Raw genomic sequence first — 15,815 nt, 5'->3', positions numbered from 1 at the left:
AAACCCAACAACTATAATGTCCCAATTTTGGCGCAACATGTAACCTAAATGCTATGATGGATTTTAACGAATGATGTCGTTAAATTCAACTTAATTGTAGGAGTGCTATAGGCAAGATGATGACAGTATAAAATAATATCTATTATTTTTATAGGCGCCCATAAACTTACAAAGATAATAGTCGAGTAATACTTTACTATAACATCTTATTTAAACATTGTAGAAATGAAAATTTTGTGGTAGAAATTAATCTGATATAGAATTTAATATTAGTCACAGCACCTGAAAAGTAATTACAAGTATAGTTACAGCAATATCCAACAACCCTCATACTTTAATGAATCTGAATATTGTTGGAAAGTTTAAAGTGAAACAACAAGTAGAATATTGATATACAGCGTTGGCGTAGTCATGTTATGTGAAAATTAAATTAAATTTACTGCTACTACCCTTATTTGTGCCAAGCTTCCTCTGCACCTACTTGTATATTGGTTCTTATATAGTGACCTTCATTGAAGACTTCTTAGAACATACTAGAACGGGGCCGCACTTCACCACAAGGCCGATTAAAAACGAGTGCCTCATCAATACTAAAACAAATATGAAAGCTTGTTTTTAAAAACAACTTCATAGAGGTCGAGTGGTTTAAAATGAGAACTCGCGTTTCTTTTTTCTTTGATTAATTCCTTATCTTCCAAACTGATTAATAGTAACAACAATATTCCTACAATTTCATATAAACAATTAAATTAATACTCGATTGAAAATAATTCGTTTAATTATTTTCAATCGAGTATTAATTATCAATCCTAGCTTGTTTTGTAAAACAGTCTCTTTTTAGATGACATTTGTGTCAAAATTTCTACTTAGTATTATTTTTATATCATTCTTATATTGCTTTTAGATATTATGATATAGATTTTATATTTATGTAATGTATATTAATTAATCTTTAGACTTTTCCGTGTCTATTTTTTACAATTCGCTTTTAGTAAAACGTAATAGACTCTTTATTTTCAGTTTTCACAGGTTGTATATTATTGTATACAGTTTTCTCGTACTAGTCGGTTATCCTGTGTGAAAATTAATTTGAATTATATTTGGACAAATATATGACCTCTAATACAAGATAGTACTTTATATCTTAGATTAGAGATCGTTATTTCGTTTAATTTTCACTTAATCCATAAATATAAATAAAATTATTCTACTTATACTACTATTGATCTACTTATATTAAAAGGAGTTGTAATATCTTATTATTAATAACGTAGGTAATGGCAATTATATTAATTACGGAATAAATTACAAACACAGAACAGAATTTTAATTACATAAGTAGATAAAAATTAAAAATTTCATTGAGTTGTTTCTCATATTAATTGAAATTTATAAATGAACCCGAATATCAAATAACTGCTTACTTTCTTGCAAAACAAGAATATGAAACGCGACATTAATCTAATTATGTACTATATATATAAATACTACGATAACTTGCTAAATGAAGTATAAAATTTTCCGAATTTGTTAGCCCATGATTATTTGGGATAATTAGATGTATAAATAATAGTAGATAACACAGACAAACTTCTAAATCGCAATTTAACTAACATAGTTACAGAGTTAATTATCTGTTAATAATGCGTCCATTTAATTTCCTAATTGAGTCAATCTATTCTAGTTTCCAGAACTGAAAGTTCTCACAAGATTTTCTAAGTTACTGAATTACAAAGTTATTATTATTATTTATTTCTTCAACTTGAACTCAACCTGCTATTCCATTGTCGGGCTCTACATGCCTACGCAATACTGTAATATAATATAATATCTATTAGATATTGTTATATTAAATCGGAATTAAGACTGAATCAAATAAATCTAACAATTACAGTTAGTTTCTGCGCTGACCACGAAATACATATGTAATGTGCGCAGACCGGCTAGTCTACTTTTCCCATTCGACTTCTCTAAAGGAATTTAAAATTATCATACATATATAGTAGGATTATACATTTCCAATATAATGTTATCTGTTTGATTCGTAATCCTAAAAATTAACAACACCTTACTACATATTTCTTATACCATTTTATTCCTACTGTCTTCATGTTACTTACAAAATAATTGGATCTAAAAAAATATTTGGTACTTTAATTAACATAAAACTCATTGAACGTCGACAGTCTGTCTTGCCTGCCACAAAGTCGACATCGAACGAACAAAGGACTTCATTACGTTCGCAATTCTACAATCGGGAATCCCGTTTCCAAATAAAGTGCCGAATAATGGCGACAGAACAAATGAAAACAAATAGGAAAAAAGCTCCGGTGATAAATGGCGCGATTCGCAGACTATAACCTTTATTTTATTACTCAGAATATTTATAATGCCGCGTTTAGGATAATTGCGGCCATTTTAAAGAGCACACACAATAGGTACATATAAAAATGATGCGCTGCAAAATATGGAATAAAAATATTATATTAGTAACAAAAAAATGTCCTTTAAAGAAAGAAGATTCTGAAAGAGCATGTAAGTTTAATCTGTAAAGGAATTTGAAAGTAGAACAGAAAAATAAGAAATGATCGTTATGTGAAACAGAGAGGTGAAAACTGTGTTTTTATAAAATTAAATTATGTATTTTGTATGGATGTGGATAACTGTAAGAGTACAGAAAAACATAAACGGTGATTAGAGATAGAAAAACTATAGATCAGATCGGGAGAAATTTAATTATAAAATAATCTCAAACAATGTTGAATGAAAGAGAAATATTAATGTATTTCACTATTATGCGACCGCAGACGTGGAACAAAAATAGGGAGATGACGATGACAGTACAGTTTTGTATATTCCAGCATCTTCATTTTCTCAAATTCTCGTGTATCAGCTACTATCGTAGTGACAGTGTGCTTAACTCTTGAATAATGATAAATCACTTGAGTATACGTAGGGTTTCGCGTTCACAAACATCACTTTGAGCCCCAGCGCTACTAAAATTGCAATCACCGCTAATGACCTGTCAGTTCAGTAGCAATTAACGTAATATCTGCTGCTCTATGTAATCTTATACGGTACAAAATTTTCCGTTTGAAAAATTTCAGTGTGAAAGTTTCGTATCTCGACTTAATTTTATATAGAAAACCTGAGATTCAAAATCTATATTTATTACATTATATATTTTCAATCATATGTGTAGTTAATTAGAGATGATATTTGAACGTAAAAAAAGAACTGTTTCCCTGAACCAGACTCCAAACCGTTTCAAATAAATAACATTGGACGGCATGTACTCGTATATTGTAATATCGCCTTTACAGCGAGTGATGCAAATGGCGCGTAAATAAAATACGAGAGCTTTGCACCGAGAGCTCAGAATCTCGTTTCAACAGGACCCTCCACTGACATACCTATATCGTGTTACATACGCCAAATTCAAAACCTTCCCCGGCGCCTATATTTCAGAATTTGAATCGCGTTATATAACGTTCTCGACTCTCACTCGTATATGTTCCAAATATGATAGCCTATATTCATGAACAGCAAGCACTACGAAAGTGCTGTTCATGTATATAGGCTACGGTTACCACTTACCATTAGATAAGCCATAAGTTGTTGTATTTATATGTTAATAATATTATAAACGCGAAAGTTTCTGAGTATGGACGGACGGTTGTTTGTTACTGTTCAAAACACACTTGATGAAACTTATACATCACAATTTCATGCAGGTGAAACCGCAGTCACAGCTAGTATCATTATAAATAAATACATTATAGAGATGTCAAATAGTTAGTTTAAAATATAAAATTTAGCAATAACGGCAGATAACATTACATAACATAAGACACATCCCTTTCTACAACGTTCTATCGCCAGTGGCGAATACACTTTATATTCGCTACGTGATTTTAGTAACAATTTCGCTAGTACCGCACTCTGCAACATTACAAGTGACAAAACTAGGATCAAAGTATTCCAATTTCGATCAGTCGATTGTCTATTCAGTCATGCAAAAACGAATTTGGTTGCATGACTCCTATGCCATCTAATATTACAAATGTGACACTAACAACAAACATGTTTAGGTATTTGTCTAAGAATTGTGTTTACATCGTTGAACGGATTTAAATTTAAATACGTAAATCGTACAAACATTCAGTTCTTATTGTTTATGTTACACAATTATTTCTGGTTCTGTATATATATATATATATATACGACTCTTTTTCATACCTATTTTGTCACGATTGCAGGCAGCTTTGTATTGGTATTCACACATAATTTCTTTCTCGTCATGTCACTCTCAGTATTCAGCTAAGTAAATGACTAAAGCATTAATTATTTTTTACACAACCTTAAATTAGGTTGTGTATTTAGGTTGTGTAAAAATATGTAGTAGTAATTATTGTTTGATTCAACTTTGAATGAAAATCTTTCCGTAGGTAGAAAAAGGGTCTCTTGCATTCTATGACTTGTTTTATCTTCCTGTTGACAACACGCACGTGATCTCTCTAATGTTACAAGGATATCTGAAATAGTGGCCGTAATTTTTGAAGAGACTTCTAAAAAAGTCGACTTACATTTTCTAAAAATTATTGTAAAATTATGTAGACATTTTCGATTAAATTTTACATAACTGTATATCTAACGAAGTTATTTATGTTCATATAGGAAGAAATCGAGGACAGACCACGAGCGGCAACATTCCTCAGCTCTCTGGCAGACTACTCGAATACCATCCCTACGGCGTCTGCTGCGGACCCTGATGCTGTTAAGCCGGCACCCCCAGCCCGTATGGGCACGCTCATCGGTGTCTACCTGCCTTGTATCCAAAACATCTTCGGCGTCATCTTATTCATCCGTCTCACCTGGGTTGTGGGAACTGCGGGCGCTATACAAGGATTCCTGATCGTACTTACATGCTGTTGTACAGTAAGTCACTCAAAATTAATATACCAAAGTCATTTCATACTACATACAGTACAGGATGATAATGTATTTCAAAAGAATATGTGCATACATTTTCAACCGTTTACTTTTAAAGCAAAGGTTTGTGTCTACATTAACATTTAATATGACATAACATAGTAAATGTCTCTAAAAACCTAGAAAATGTGAATCATTCTTTAACTATTTTTTATGAATTTCGATAGTCGAATTGAATGGCCGATGGAATCATTATGTAATGTATTCTCATTTCAACACAATAGTATATACGTAAATACAAAAAACACGTATATTTTTCGAGTTGATTAAACTTGCTACGATTGCCACTGGTTGCGACTGTGTTAGATTTCCCCCGAGAACATGTACGTTCCGCATGTCAATGCGAAATCTCTGTTATGGTAAAAAGTGTACATTCCAAATCTACTTTATCTTTATTATTACGACGGTATTATTGAAGAATTATTTTTATAACCTTTAGTAAAGATATTGATCTGTATTTATTACAACTACGTTACATGTAAAACTATAAATCTTCCTATTAAAATTTCCTTATATTAAATTATAACGAACAGTAAATACATATTTGAAGATATAACCCAGAAATAAAGTCTATTAATTATTAAATTAAGAGGTATTGGTAGAAAAATGTTAACAATCAAAAACATATCTAATGCATTCTAATGCATCCATCTCTTTCAAGAGACTCGTACCTTATGTCATAGAGACAGATAAATAGACATAAATGAAATCTGATAAAAGACTGCTTATTTTATAAACAGTACAATTTAACCTGAAAATAGTTTTAACATAGATAAAGTAATATTACATAGTTAAATTATTATAACTCATGTTTTATTTATTTCACAGACGATGCTCACAGCGATATCTATGTCAGCGATTGCAACTAACGGCGTGGTACCGGCAGGCGGATCTTACTTCATGATAGGCCGATCGTTGGGTCCTGAATGCGGAGGTGCTGTTGGTATGCTATTCTACACCGGCACAACGCTGGCAGCTGCTATGTACATCGTCGGTGCTGTCGAGATTGTTCTGGTTAGTTTTTCTATGCTTTTGCAGTACGTTTATACTTGTCGTTATTATTTTCCTATAAATTAACAGATCTAGCTTCCATCATCTCGGTCATAGATTGATAATGTAACTGCAATGAAAAATTTGTTAGCCCACCTGATGGTTAGTAATATATAAATAGCACTAAGCACAACGTGTTATCGTGAATGGCCATGCCTCTTATCATGTAATTTCACAACCTTCACAACCAAGCAGCGAAATAGATCTCAAAAAGAGTGCTATTTGGCAGCTAAAAAAGGTTAGACAGACCCACCACAAAAACGATTTTCAACAAAATCTGTTATCTGATTAAAAAAACTAAACTTAAAATAACTTGTGGAATTGATATTCATGGTAGCACATGTGTTGGTGGCTTTAATGATATTTTAATTATTCCCCACATCATTTTTTCTCCCATATCTACTGAAGTATTATTGTTTTATTGAATTAAATACTCGTTATAATGTTTTCTATATCTGGTGCAATAAAGAATATGAATATATTACTATATTATATAACTGCTCTTAAATAAAGTTGGTAATGTCATACCAAACGCCGTAACTTCGTAGTAACATGACCTTTGTCACTTGCCAAGGGCCAAATAAAATAACAAACAATGAGAGTTTTCTCATGTTATGAACAAAGCCATCAATTACATAACGTAGAAGTTATGCCACAAACCTTTTGTTGCCGTAAGTGGTCTACATTCATCTAAGATCTAAATTCAATTACCGGAATTTGCGGAACGCGTCCGCGGCTACGAACGGATCGTGTACAGAATACAGCTAGCGGCGAACTTGCTAACTTCGCGCCCCGATATAAAAGTAATTGTTAACTAAACTCGTGCCTCCAATACGAATAAAAACTTCTTGTATGGTTACAGCAATAAAAAGACAACAATTGTAAGTTCAACTTTTTATTACATAACACATGGCCTGTCTGTTTTTTTAAACTTATCATGTGACTGGATATCTGTTGTAACCTTCAGTTAGAAATACAACAGTAATAAATACATTTTGTTCCATAAATTACCTACTACCGGACAACCCTCCTCCTCTCCTCCCCTATGAGAACTGGTCACATTGAAATTTGATGATTTTGGTGATGTCATAAAATTGAAGGCCCCTCCAAACCCTTGTTATTCAATATCACACTTTACCGATACGATACCCCTCCCTTAACACGTAATATAATTCATGGATAGCCCCTAAGTGGAAATTAATTAATTGACAGACGTACATGGCACCCTGGCTGTCAATATTCGGCGACTTCACCAAAGATCCAGAGGCAATGTATAACAACTTCCGAGTCTACGGAACCGGTCTATTGCTTGTAATGGGCATGGTGGTGTTTGTGGGAGTCAAGTTCGTCAACAAGTTCGCGACCATTGCTCTAGCTTGTGTAATACTCTCCATCACCGCTGTTTACGCTGGAATCTTCGTCAATTTCAATGGAAACTCCAATCTGCAGTATGTATTCTTAGACTAAGACGTGCGAAATGTAAACCTTCATCTGTTATTTAGTCGTAGTACTGAAAGAAATGTAATCTATATTTTTTATGTAATTCTTTGTGAATATTCTTTATTCGCTCTATGCATGATCTTATAGAATTAAATTGTAAAATGAATTAAAATACGTATCTATTTATTTAACACCATTAACCTCGATTACACATCACACCAAATAACAGATAGAAAGGTTATATATTTCAATAGCAGTATCTCCTGTTATTATTTAAAGGTTTCTCGTGATTTATAAGATATTTAAGTATTTTCTTTAAATATTATAATTCGTATCTAAGATTTTTAAGTATTACATACATTTATATTATGTATTAGGTACCTAATAGTAAAAAATTCAGCGTGTAGAATCTCATATTCTAAAACAATGTTTGCATTTCTTAATTTTCTGTATACTGTCTTTGTGATTGCACAAAGACAGTATACAGAAAATTAAGAAATGAAAACTAAAAAGTAAAACAAAAAATAATTAATGTATTGACATTAATTACACTACTAATTAATTACTAATTTTGTAATAAAGGTCAATATTAATCAAATTATACATAGACATCATTTATATTTCAAACAAATTACAATAATAATGATTGTGGTAGAACACTCGCCACTGTTTCCAAATGCGGTCTGTTAATATTAAATGCGCACTGTGTTCGAAAATCCACTTCATTATTTACTGTACCGCAACTCAAATGAGATAGACAACCAATGATAAATATTAATTATTTAAACTGACAAATAAATATGAACGACCAATTAAGTATTTGTTTAACATCGTTGATAGTGAACATTTGTTTATTCATTAATGACAACGATACACAGATTAATAAAGCTGAAATGAAATTCTAATATAAAAAATTATTAATATTAATTTAATGTATGAATGTGGTTAAAGTGATGGAACAACTTTTCAGAATGTGTATACTCGGAAAACGATTATTAAAAGACATCCATATCAGCAATTGCACTAAGGCGCCGAAAGGAGAACTGGAACAATTATTTTGCCCTAACAAGACCTGCGATCCTTACTATGCCGCTCACAACGTCAGCATCGTTCAAGGCATCAAGGTAGGTCCAAACAGAAAATATAGCTCCAACCTAATAATTAATTATTAGGTTGAATATTAGATACCATCCTGGCCTAATTATTTACTACTACAATTAGCATAGGCCTCAAAAGTAACGAGATATTTTTTTATTTATTTTATTTTTTAGAATTTACAAAAAAGGTTATAAAATTTTTAATTCTAAGTTTATAATAAATCTGTGGCGCTATTCGTTTGCGCGGGAAAATAAAATAGATTATTATAAGATTTCTTCTGCAGATATAATTCTTAATTATTATCTTATACAATTCTATATACCGTTTGTTAGTAACTTGCAATACTATAATGTCAATAAGAACCAACCTGAGTATTTAATTTTCTCTACTAACAACATGAAATAAACAATTAAATTGACTGTACAGGGTCTGTCCAGTGGAGTTTTCTTCGACAACTTACAAGATTCATTTTTGCAACTTGGCCAATATATTGCCTATGGAAAGGAACCTGATGATATAGAACAAATGGAGAGACCGACGTATAATCAAGTGTATGCCGACCTTACGACTACATTTACCATCCTTATTGGCATCTTCTTCCCGTCTGTCACTGGTAAATAAATAATGTATTTAAATAATTTTCAAACACGCATTCACGATATTTTTTTTTTTGATCGGTTAATTTACGATTCATTTTAGAATTTTAAATTATTACAATACTTTGTTATTCTTCAGTATTTTAAAACATCGGGTCGATTGAAAATGTATTCTAATTTTAAATCAAATTCCGAAAGACAAAGTTTCTCTATTCGAATATATTATAAACGTTTCACTAATGACGTTTAACGTTTCACTATTATACAAAATGGAACGCTTTAGTGCTTGTTTTGTTTATTGAGTCCCATAAATACTTTTAATCTATTAGACTACTATGTTCCACTTCAGAATTTTAAAGTGCCCGGTCGATAGAAAATGTTTTCTAAAGTTTCTCTATTAGAATGTTATAAATTTGTTCCTAATTTATTATAGAAAATGGAACGCTTTAGTGCTTGTTTTGTTTGTTGAGTACCATTAATAATTTTAATCTATTCGAGTACTATGTTCCACTTCAGAATTTTAAAGTTTCCGGACGATAGAAAATGTATTCTAATATAAATAAACTCCGAAATAAAGTTTCTCTATTCGAATCTATTATGAATGTTTTCCTAATATTTAATTATTTACTTCAGGTATTATGGCCGGCTCTAATCGTTCCGGCGACTTGGCTGACGCTCAAAAGAGCATACCTATTGGTACAATTTGCGCTATCCTTACCACTTCAGTAGTGTACTTGTCGTGTGTGCTGCTATTCGCCGGCACCGTGGACAATTTGTTGCTACGAGACAAGTATGTAATGTTCCTTATTTCCTTAATTAATATTATGATTGTTTTTGATAACTATATAACATAAACAATATTAATATAATCTTTATTCAAATAAATTATATGTAATCACTTCTGAATAGTTATATTTTATTAATTCTACCTTACATTGAAATTGAAATTTAATATATCGTATATGTATTTACACCTCTTTAAAACTTAAATATTTAGTAAAAAACTATATAAGATTGTATATAATACGATACAGCGAGACAATTACGTTTGTCACGTTTTGTTAATTACACGTATCAAACAATAATAGAAGTACATTACTTGATAAGTGTAGCTTCTTTTCTATACATGTTTAATAAAAATAAAACCATGGTATTATCTCAATTTTAAAAATTCCAGATTCGGCCAATCAATCGGTGGGAAACTAGTGGTAGCCAACATGGCTTGGCCGAACCAGTGGGTGATCTTAGTGGGCTCGTTCCTGTCTACTCTCGGAGCTGGTTTGCAATCGCTGACAGGTGCTCCACGTCTTCTACAAGCCATAGCGAAAGATGAAATCATTCCATTCTTGGCACCCTTCGCCGTTTCGTCTAGCAGGGGTGAACCTACCAGGTAAGCGTAGACTTTCCAATTGCTTGATTGACCTGCTGTTTAACTATTATTAATACAGTATTACCTCGAACTTACGCAATAAGCGAGATTTAGCCGTATAAAACGAATTCGCGTATATCTGAATACTAGTTTAATTTTTTCTTTCATTCGTATGGACGACATAATAAGAGTCCAACAAAAAAACTAGTACGTGAGATACTTCCACGACAAAATACGTTTAAAGATTTTGTTTAAAGGTTGTAAAGTGGACTCTGCGCTGTGTACTTTTGTGGGACACCGGTTGACGATAATAAAATGACAATAAATAAAATAGCCTATCTTGTAGAATCCTTAGAGAATTATCCAGGTTACAGGAAAGCGAAGGTAGTAAACTTGACATTGCACATTACTAGTATGTAATGTAGTAATTATAGGGCTACTAATTTTCAATTTAAATAACTTTAAACCCTCCTCCCCTTAGTGCAGATATACAGGCGCTCAAGAAGTGCGTTGAATAGGCTGGCATGAGTCCAGGTATTACTGTATATATAATAGATTGAGTGTTACAATTCGATTATGCTCATGACCAATTTATGTGAACACAGGGCCCTGCTTCTAACAATGGCGATCTGCCAATGCGGTATCCTGCTTGGCAATGTAGACATCCTCGCGCCGCTGCTATCCATGTTCTTCCTTATGTGTTACGGGTTCGTGAACCTCGCCTGCGCATTGCAGACCCTTCTTAAAACTCCTAACTGGCGTCCTAGATTCAAATACTATCACTGGTAAGTACATTTATTTAGATATTATGAATTAAAATAGTTTGATTATTTTTTGTTTTTTTTTATTCGTCTATTTACTATAGCTCTACATTCTTTCTGCTTACCACGTAAGAGATAATAACTCTATCCTTGAACAATTCACATTGCGCCATCCAGTCCCAAAGTAATCAAATCTTATATTCCATGTTTTTTGGAAGTATATACATAATATACATAGAAAACTCCCACACTGATACAAACAATCATATTCAAGAATACAAATGTTTGTACCGTGCGAAGAATCAAACCTGCGACCATTGGAAGTAAAACGGTGCGGATAAGCACTAGACTACCGAGGACGTGGATGATACCAGATTTTTATTGCAGTAAACAGAAAGAATCATATATAATATTAATATTGCTGAGGATTTCCTCATTCCTATTACTTTAGTTATTTCTCTTTTATTGCACTATATAAAATAAATGTACAATTGGCGAGCTTAATGCCATATGGCATTTTCTACCAGCTAACCATTGCATAAGAAAGGGGTTGAAGGGCAGTAATTTGAAAAGGAATACTATTTGTTTTTGCCTAATTAAGCCATTGAGTTGGAATTGAAAAATAGTATATTCCTCATGCACTTTTGTATTGTATTTATATATTAAAATTATATTATTTGTTGCCTTTCTTAGGTCATTGTCGTTGGCGGGGCTGACGCTGTGCATCTCGATCATGTTCATGACTTCTTGGTTCTATGCACTCATCGCTATGGGTATGGCCGGGCTCATCTACAAGTACATTGAGTATCGCGGGTAATTATTTCAATTCTAAACTTCTTTTATATACATTAATTAGTTATTGAGTTTTCAGACGAAAATTGTTTTCTAACTGTACCTATGTGAATTAGGTAAACTACAATTATCATATAAAACTCGCCAAAACGATAAAGTGTGATTGAGTAACATGCTTCATAACATCTTTGCACATTTTATTACTTTGTAGGACATATAAATTTTTATGTAGTATTTCCTATAACATTAATTTTTAATTGGAACTTAATATTGAATACCCAATGGAAATTCGTTCATAATTAGTTTCAATTATTGCTGATGTTTTTATTGATTTAATGTATTTTTATGCATAATTAAAAAAAAGATTATTAGCATTCTGCACTCTTCCCCAATGTAAACCAACAGAGGAATATAAAATTATACTAATTTACAGAGCTGAGAAAGAATGGGGTGATGGTTTACGTGGTCTGGCCTTATCAGCCGCACGTTACTCTCTATTGCGTCTGGAACAAGGCCCGCCGCATACGAAGAACTGGAGGCCGCAGGTGCTTGTGCTGGCCAAGCTCAACAATGAACTTCAACCCACTTACAGGAAAATGCTCGCTTTTGCTAGTCAACTTAAAGCCGGTAAAAATATTGCTGCATCTATTCTACATCTTAAGAATAATATGTATTTTTCTAATTATTTGCACATTAAACTAGGTAGGTAGAAACTTGAATGTTAGGTAACTAAACCATTATATTAGATTAAAGAATTAAAGAATATCGGACCACCCAAATTGTATTATATATAGATGTATTAGGTAGTGCTCAACATTCTACGTCGATATAATTATCGACAGGTTATCTTAAACAGCTAGCAGACATTTAAAGTAGGCAAAAGAAATTAATACGACACACGATGAACACGCGATCACGAAACACGCTGTCGAGCGGAGGGGATAACGATGTGTTAAACCACTAAACCACCGAGGGTGTGTTGGTTGGTTTATAGGTAAGGGTTTGACGGTGTGCGTGTCGGTGGTTCCGGGTGATTTCACTCGTCGCGCTGGAGAAGCGTCTACCGCGCGACAGAACCTGCGCAAGTGTATGGACGAGGAGAAGCTCAAGGGATTCGTTGATGTGCTCGTTACACCTACTATATCTGATGGGCTCAGCCATTTGTAAGTACTTCTATCTATTTCTACATCCAATCCCTTATGTACCTGGTCCAAAGACATCTTAATTCATTAATGGTTTTTGTATTCTTTATCGTCTACACATTGTTTTATACTGATTAATCATTCTCATTAGATTCTATTCTCATACGCAACTTTTATTTTATCATCAATCTTTAATCAGCAATTTCTCCTCATGTTTTAATCAACGTATTCTGATGTTATTTTCCCATAAATACCATTTTAATAAATCTCATTATTAAAAGCAATGTATCTTATAGTTAAAATTAACATTATTTTTTTACCCTAGTCCCAAATTCCTACAGCCACACCCAAATCATTAGGAAAAAATATACTCATACATAATATATAATATATACAATAATAATAGTAGCATCGTATGTAGAATCGAACCCGCGAGCATCAGAACTAAGGCGATGGTAATATGTCACGCATACAGTAGTATAATGACAAAGTGATAGCATTCTACTTAACATTTTTTTTTAAAATTCAATTTAATCTATTTTCTATGCTATTTTTCTTTGCGTAAAATTATCCATGAATTATGTGCTTCCCTAAATCAGTATTTACTCATTAGCGTCCAAACCTGTGGCCTCGGAGGTCTGAAACCGAATACGGTGATCGTGGGGTGGCCATACGGCTGGCGACACTCTGAAGAGCTGGAGGCGAGCAGTCTCCCGAAGTGGCACGGCTTCCTGCACACCGTGCGAGCGGTCACCGCCGCCAGGATGGCAATGCTAGTGCCCAAAGGGATTAACTTCTTCCCTGATTCCACTGAGAAGGTAATTTAAATCTTAAATTAAATACACATAAAGTTATTTTCACGGTTTAAAATAAAAATTGTTTTTATATAAACAAAGAAGCGACATTTAAAATTTATTTTACGAGTATATACAATTACAATTCTTTAGTTTATTGCTTTGTTTTTATTATTACCAATTCAAGCACACAATGTTTTTGCAACGTCCATTCTGTAGCTCCCTCTACTGAGCATCAACTAAAGTTTGAATAAAAGAAATATATTGTAATTTTTTATATACTTTTAAATAGTTTCAAATCTACAATTAACATAATAATGGCATTACACTAAAAAGTTTGACATTATTACTAAAATAAAATAAAGTTAATAGGTATTCCAACGTTTTTAAACAGAGAGTACCTACATATATTGTATTATTCGGGTAATACTCGACTATTTAAAAATAATAAATAATATTCTTGCATTCCGTTTAATTATTATCAATTAATTGTTTATATTAAAAAATAAAATTTTTAATTATCGCCAGCAGAGGCCACACCGTTTGTGGAATTCTAGTAAAAAATCTTATGTGTTTAATTAATTGATCAAATGATCTTTGTATATCAAATTTTGTTGGAATCTCTTAACCCATTTATTCTTGTATGATAATAAATATACAAACTTTCGCATATTGTCATAATCATTTACATATTGGTAATATGTACTATGTGTTGTAGTAACTACAATATAATTATATTTTAAAATAAAACATGATAATACCGTACGGATGCTATACATTTTAGATATCAGGCAACATTGACATATGGTGGATCGTGCACGATGGCGGCATGTTGATGTTGCTCCCGTTCCTGCTCAAACAACACCGGACGTGGAAGAACTGCAAGATGCGCATTTTCACTGTAGCGCAGATGGAGGACAACTCGATTCAGATGAAAAAGGATCTGAAGATGTTCTTGTACCAGCTACGTATCGAGGCTGAAGTGGAAGTTGTTGAAATGGTGAGAAACATAAAATTCGAAGAGCGAATTAAAATCCCTATAAATACGCATTATAAGTACAATTTAAAGGGAAATATCTATTCAGTGTTATTTAACTAAGTCTAAACTTCGTCGATTGAGTTATGTCATTTGTCAATAGCCGGCACAGCAAGTATGCAGGATTCACCGTCCGAAGAATCTACAAAAACTAAATTTAAAATAGTTCTAAAAAACATAGAAGTCAAAAACTTTTTGAATAGTACCTATATTAATATGAAATATTTATACTTACATGTAATTGAGATCATCAAATTGTTTTAAAAATTGCTGCAGTCAATAAACTAGAAATATTATCTTCCAGACCGATAGCGATATATCCGCATATACCTATGAACGCACCTTGATGATGGAACAACGTAACCAAATGCTACGGGAACTAAGACTCAACAAAAAGGAAACACTCGGCATGGTATGTGTATAAATAATACGTTTCACTTTCAACTAGAATTAACAAACTTCTAAGAAGTCTTAGGACAAAGATTAACTTTAAAAAGAAAGAAATTTATTAAAAAAATTACATTGACAAAAAGATTTAGCTGTAAACTGTTGTAATTTGTTGCTCATTAAATAACTACAACACTAACCAATAAATATTTTTTCTATTCGAAATTAGTGCGAAATATATTTTATTGTTTTGTTGAAACTTAAGAACATACTATTAAGTGCATAAAAGCAATGAATATACGCACCGATGTACTAAAATATAATTTATTGGCACAAGAACAACAAGCTTAACAAATTT

General features: G+C 32.4%; 1 protein-coding gene across 5 annotated transcripts in view; it reads left to right on the top strand.

Annotated features, from left to right (window-relative positions):
* Nucleotides 1-15,815, top strand: part of LOC131846023 (solute carrier family 12 member 6) — a 334,208-nt gene that overhangs the window by 311,035 nt on the left and 7,358 nt on the right. For all 5 annotated transcript variants that reach the window (XM_059195232.1, XM_059195231.1, XM_059195228.1 and 2 more), the window contains exons 4-17: nucleotides 4,678-4,938; nucleotides 5,821-6,006; nucleotides 7,255-7,490; nucleotides 8,453-8,606; nucleotides 9,007-9,193; nucleotides 9,810-9,966; nucleotides 10,354-10,566; nucleotides 11,151-11,330; nucleotides 12,000-12,119; nucleotides 12,532-12,725; nucleotides 13,093-13,261; nucleotides 13,854-14,058; nucleotides 14,819-15,034; nucleotides 15,375-15,482. In XM_059195232.1, coding sequence (XP_059051215.1) covers nucleotides 4,678-4,938; nucleotides 5,821-6,006; nucleotides 7,255-7,490; nucleotides 8,453-8,606; nucleotides 9,007-9,193; nucleotides 9,810-9,966; nucleotides 10,354-10,566; nucleotides 11,151-11,330; nucleotides 12,000-12,119; nucleotides 12,532-12,725; nucleotides 13,093-13,261; nucleotides 13,854-14,058; nucleotides 14,819-15,034; nucleotides 15,375-15,482 — 2,586 coding nt within the window. The remainder of the gene's footprint in view (nucleotides 1-4,677; nucleotides 4,939-5,820; nucleotides 6,007-7,254; nucleotides 7,491-8,452; nucleotides 8,607-9,006; nucleotides 9,194-9,809; nucleotides 9,967-10,353; nucleotides 10,567-11,150; nucleotides 11,331-11,999; nucleotides 12,120-12,531; nucleotides 12,726-13,092; nucleotides 13,262-13,853; nucleotides 14,059-14,818; nucleotides 15,035-15,374; nucleotides 15,483-15,815) is intronic.

This window comes from Achroia grisella, unplaced genomic scaffold, assembly GCF_030625045.1.
Source record: "Achroia grisella isolate CSIRO2021 unplaced genomic scaffold, CSIRO_AGI_Agris_v1 utg487, whole genome shotgun sequence".
NCBI lineage: Eukaryota > Metazoa > Arthropoda > Insecta > Lepidoptera > Pyralidae > Achroia > Achroia grisella.
The sequence above is the reverse complement of the archived record's forward strand: the minus strand, read 5'-3'. Positions and strand labels throughout refer to the sequence as shown.